We start from the raw sequence: 6173 nt of genomic DNA on the forward strand, positions 1-6173 counted from the left end.
AATATCATTTTAGTGGATACTAGACTGGCAATCCTAGAGTTTTAGGACTTGGATTTATTTCATTGGTTCCTGGCCCTTCAAGTTTTTAACATTTTTATTGAGAATTCGGCTGCCAGTACATTCAGATAGGGTAGGATTTGGAGCTAAATACATAAAAGCTGGCTACAGTAAGGCTCGGTGGTCAGATTACCCTAGTCACTGTTTTGAGGACAGGATCCTGTCTGCCTTTAAAATTTGGCTTTTAAAGTTTAGCAGGAAATTTTAATTTAAAAAGAAAATGGGATTTGCTGGTATTTATTTATTTTAACACAAATTTGTGAGTATCTTCTTCATCTCATTTTATAGTCAAACAAAGTTGACCAAGAATTGAGTGCCAGGATTTCTGTTAAAGATTTTAAGGAAATAATACCCAAGCTTAAATTGCCTTTCCAAATTGGTAAAGGAAAATCATGGAATTCTAGTTTCAGCATAGGACTAACATGGGCCATTATTCCATGATTAGAAATGTTCATGCCTGTGTTGACCAAGGCTGCTAACTAGAAGGTAGAGTTCTCTACACTGGCACTATACGTCAAAGGGAAGAAGATCTGGATAGCTTGTCAGGGTTTTGAAGGCTGTTCCATGGCTGTGGGATACTAATCTCTAAGGACAAACTTTGGTGCTAAAATTCCTGAAGACCTGAGATAATAATTACTGGTGTGAAGTTTTGTAGTTGTTGTGCTGAATCCCTAGAGATGACAATGGTGCTGTGCTAGATAGACTTTTGTCACCCTAGCACATGATGTAGTCATCTGAGTGGAGAAAACCTTCATAGAGAAAATGTCCATGTAAGATTGGGCTGTAGGCAATCTATAGAACACTTTCTCATTTAGTGACTGATGTTTAGGCGCCAGCAGGGCAGGGTTGTGGATGCAGCCATCCCTGGTCTGTTGATCTTATAAGATCCTGTTCTATAAGAAAACAGGTCGAGCAAATCAGGAGGAGCAAACAAGTAAGTGGCAGTCTATCAATACCCTCTGCATCAGCTCCTACTCCCAGGTTCCTGCCCTGACTTCCTTTAGTGATGGAGAGTGATAAGAAAGTGTAAGGTCAAATAAATACTTACCTTTCCAAGTTGCTTTCTTCATAGTGTTTCTTTACAGCAATGGGAATCTTGACTAGGACAGGTGTGCTGGGCAGGTTTGAAAACTGTTAAAATCTCCAGCAGAACTATTGACAGTATTCATGTGAGAGCAGAGACTCCAGCTGCCATGATAAGATCCACAAATCATTTTCCCACCTTTCCAATCTCACCCTTGCTTTCTTAGTGGCAGGTTCTTGTGGACAGGATTTATCATGAGGAAATAATATTTGGAGGTTCCTCCTCTGTATGTGACAAAGCAGAATATAGTGTGGGAGGGGTTTAGAGCTGAGAAAAACTAAATACAAAGAAACAAATACATATGCCTCACAGGTTGGGCCTAAGCTAGTGGATGACAGGCATCAATTCAATAAAAAAAAAAAAAAAAACAAAAAAAAAAACAAGGCAAGAAATTGTTTAAACTAAGGAAAAGTATGAATATGGTAAGACCTTATTGTTTGGTGGTGAAAGTTTTTGATATTCAAACAAGGGAAATGTACAGAACTTCTGGCCTGGAATTTCAGACATGTACATACATTGATATTCCTATGTTCAGAAGTATGCACATTCACACATGAAGAAATTCTTATAGGATAAATAATTTTTATTATTTCCTTTGTGTTTTCTTTTTTTACCTTTGGCATCTTCCTTTGCAGGTAAACATTCAAGGTTGCAGTTTTGTTTTTCAGGTGAAATTTTAGTATTGGATGTGGGTTCTGCTTGTGGCGTTGCTTGTCATTTTAGTTTAAGGAATATTGCACCCTCTTCATTAGGACACTTAAGGAAAGTAACAAAACCACAAAAAGAATTAAAAAAGCTAGCAAAAATTTACCCCAATTTGAGTTTGTTAATCTCCTTGGAGGTGGTCCACTGTCTATACTACCTCCAAAGCCACTTAGCAGACAGTCTGGTGGCTCCCATTTGACGTCACAATGGCAGTGATGTTTATTGTTACAGACTCCTTTCATATTACATTGGGATGCTGAACAGTTACTTATCAAAACAGACTTATGGACACACTTCCTGTCAATGCATATATAATCTGGACCACAAGGTGTGCCATCTCTCACTGCCCCAATGTCAGGTATGGTTATTCCAAAATGGTAGTCCACAGTCCAGCAGGTGACATTGTTGAAGTGAGTCCAATGTACTGTTTCATGATTTCCCCCATGGGGAAGTTCTATTATATTTTCACACTGAATTCGTCCACAGAGTACATCCGAGCTATTGCATGGTATGTAGTTATAGCTATTGTTACCACAGTTACCGAAACGGTCACCCTGTTTGTTCATTTCCATGTAGCAAGTCTCATTGGCACTCCTGGCTCCTTTGCCAAAAATTGTCTGACAATGTTTCTCATGTTTATGACATGCCCTTTTATAGCAATAACCACTACCACTGCAGAGATTTCCATCCTCCATGTACACATCTTCTGGACACTTAGCTGAAGTTCCATTGCACCACTCTGGAAGGTCACATTCATTGTTCTTTTCTCTACACACCGTGCCTGTGGGAATGAACTTGCAATCTTTGCAACAAAGTCCAGAAGCACATTCAGCACCTGGTTTGAGCGCACAGTCTTTGTGACAGCATGGATCTCTTTCACATGATTCAGAGGATCCACAGTCACACTGCTCTCCTTCCTCAATTATATAATTCCCACACCAGGTCAGGTTTGTGGTGATGCTGACTGCTTCATCTGGAAAATTGTATAAACAGGTTCTTTGGGTAACTGTTAAAAACAGCTTTTCATAACTGCAGTTGCTGAATCTGTGGGAATTAGATTTTGCTGGGGCCATTATGCACCTTCTTCTCCCACAAGTGCATTCACTATCATCGTGATGCATACCCAAATTGTGACCCATTTCATGTGCTATAATGAATGCCATGTCTGTCATTGAATCAGACATAAAACTGTTAACAGCACAATTATAAGGGGTACAAACTGTGCCTACATGAGCTAGCCCTAAATATATACCATAACCTTGCCTGGGAAAAAGATGTATGATATCATGTCTAATTTGATTGCCAATGTTATTTTGCTTCCACTTGCAGAAATTAGTTAGGACTTTATCTATATCTTCTTCTACATTGACATGGTTTTGTTTACTCCACACTTGTAGTGTAGTTAAAATCACGTCAATATCTATTTGAAGATAATAACCATTTATTCCATTAACTATTTGCAAAATATCATGAATACAAGCTGTGGTATTATTATTTCTATGAACATACCGTTTATTATCTATCACCACAAAATATTCAAGATATTTGTGATGGGTCCACCAATTCTCATACTGGCTTTGCATAAGCGTGGAGTCTTTGCTTTCTTGAATCTTCATTTGTCGTGCTATTTCCTCTTCTGTTAACCCACATCTCATAGAAAATGATTCTGAGTCCTCACTGTCCATTTTGTAAGCAAGGTGTTCAAATGTGGAAGTTGACTTCTTAGGCATGATTTCATAAACTGTGCCATTTATCTCTAGTGTGCCTTGCAAACTTCCCAAACAGGTGTTAATAATCACCATGGAATCTGGGTCTCCATCTACATCGCCATGATAGTAGCAGTCAGTCTGCACAAAAGGCTGTTCTGCAATGATATCATCTTGATCAGTGTAGGTGAACAGTAGGAAGTTTCTGGAAATGAAGTATTTTGTGGGTTTCATGTTGATAATATGTCTCTCTCCTCCAAAGTGCAGGCTATATGACAGCCAGTCTGGGGAAGCATCATGTCTGCTAGTGTCAGTGACCCTCAAGGGTATCACTACTTCAGGAGGGCTATTGTATTTAGCATGTCCAGTTGGGGACCATGTGGAGAGGAAGAGCACCATCCACAGGCAGAGCTGAAGGACCATGATCTTCTCATGGACCAGGGCCTCACCCACAGTCACTATGTCCTATTAGAGAACAAAGGACAGGCATGGAAAGGCCTTGCTCTGTTTGTGTGTCAGGTTGTGATATGTTTTCTGGCAGAGTTGAGCCATCAGAGCAGCAAAACTAAAAGAAACAGGAAATAGAAGGGCAGACATGGTCATATATAATTCAGAATCAAATCAGGTTAGAGAAGAAAAAAAAAAAAACAAAAAACAAAAAACAAAAACCAGAGAACAGGCTAAAATTAATTAGTCTTCTTTTTCAAGGAGTTGGATTTTTTTCTTTAGTTGCTAGTAAAGTACACTTTCTTTCACTGCAAATATATTTCTAGTACTTTCCCAGCTCTTAGTAATATATGTCCAAACTTTTTGATAACTCGCTCTCATTTTTGCATTGTTTCTGAATATTCTAAATTTCAACCTTTCTGTAACACCAACTGCAGATTTCCTTAGTGGAAAATGAAATTGTCTTTGCATATATCTATATCTATATCATCTATGTCGTAACTCTCTTCAAACACTGTCATGCTCATTGGATACATTTGTATGCTTCTTTCTGTCCTTGCCTTGCCCTTGTTTCAGGTGGCATAAACTTCTTTCAGGCCAAAAATTATCATCATTTCTATTTTCCAGTTTTCAAAATCTTACTGCATGTGACTTTATAATAGTATGAAGGAGAACCATGTGTGCATGTGAACATATGTTTCAATGTCACAGTTCACCCTGACTAGTGAGTCTTCAGAATCTGTACATCTAGTTTGTGTAGTTAATGCTAAAGTTTAGTATTTTAATTTTTATTGATTGGGTTTTTTGTTTGCTTTTATTTATGTAAGCATGTACAAATGTATGTCTATTTGTACATGTATTTGTGTTTATGTGTGATGGTGTGTGTATATAGAAGCCAATAATTAGCCTTGGGTCATTCCTTATCCAAGTTGGTTTTTGACATAAAGTTGGTCATTGGCATCACGCTAAGCCTTAGTGACCTATATATTTCTGCCTCCTCATATCTGGCATTGCATGTACATGTCGTCAACCTGACTTTTTACATAGGTTTTAGGGATTCATTTTCATATCTGTATGCTTTCAGAATATTCACTTTACCAGATGAGTGATCTCCTACCTGGCACCATCATCTTTAGTGTGTTATCTTTCGAAAAATAAATTAAGGAATAAAAGACATTTAAGGGCAATATTATAAAATCATGATTAAACCATTGACATGCTGGTTACTATCCAAAAATACTTTGATTTAGATTTGATAATTATAATTCTGGTATAGAGAAAGGAATTATTTATTGAAAATGTACCCACCAGTGCTGGGATTGTACCAAGAATAATATGTTAGAATTAGTGACTAAAACTGTAAAAGTAGATAGGTTAAAAATAAAACTTAAAGAATAGTTGAGCAAGTTGAATCTTGCATTTACTAAATTACTATGTAAAATATTCTGGCATTCAGAACTCTAGAAAAATGATACACTTTTTTTTAAACCCAAAATTTGGTACAGCTGTAACAATCTAGATTTCATGTTAGCTCTAAAATATCAACTTTTACCATAGGTTTTTTTTTCTTCCCTAAGCTTCAAATCATCAATAGCTAGTCAACCTACTGCACAAGCACTCTATAATTTAGGAAGTATTGAATCACGTTAAGAGCTCTAGAATTTTCATAATAAAATAGAAGATAGTGGAAATATTTATAGGAAATTCCATCCCAAATTATTAACGATTGTTCAGGTATTAGAGGATGTTGCCATTCACCTTCTAAATATTTGTGCTTTTGTATCTTACCAAATCTTCTAAAGACTTAGCATCAGGTGATGATGCCTGTGCTCCTATGGTATTTCTTACAAAATATTTTAAAACCCATCTTAAGAACAAAAATTTTTGTTTGAGAATGTACAAGGGAATATAAATCCTTTATTTGTTGCCTGTGGAGTAAGTTCTAGATTCATGAACCTAGCAACAGAAGCCTCTCATTTAACAGAACCTGGCAACTGATGAGGTTCTTCCCAATGTTTCTTCTACCACTTCTACCAAAGTTATTTGGATTTGCTCTTCCTTGTCAATGACTCTCAGTTCCCTACTATCATATATCATTCTCTAGTATCTCCAGCATAAATAAATCCCATTTTCTAACTTACAGGTCTCCCCATACACTGTAAAATCTGCTGAAT

General features: G+C 37.0%; 1 protein-coding gene across 1 annotated transcript; it reads right to left on the bottom strand.

The window, feature by feature from the left end:
- Positions 1–1699: 1699 nt before the first annotated feature.
- Positions 1700–4052, bottom strand: LOC127220458 (disintegrin and metalloproteinase domain-containing protein 26A). The gene has a single exon (XM_051182316.1). The coding sequence runs from the start codon at positions 3973–3975 to the stop codon at positions 1861–1863; it is 2115 nt and encodes a 704-aa protein (XP_051038273.1). The 5' UTR covers positions 3976–4052; the 3' UTR covers positions 1700–1860.
- Between the last annotated feature and the right edge of the window lie 2121 nt (positions 4053–6173).

This window comes from Phodopus roborovskii, unplaced genomic scaffold (genome assembly GCF_943737965.1).
Source record: "Phodopus roborovskii unplaced genomic scaffold, PHOROB, whole genome shotgun sequence".
NCBI classification, from domain to species: Eukaryota; Metazoa; Chordata; class Mammalia; order Rodentia; family Cricetidae; genus Phodopus; species Phodopus roborovskii.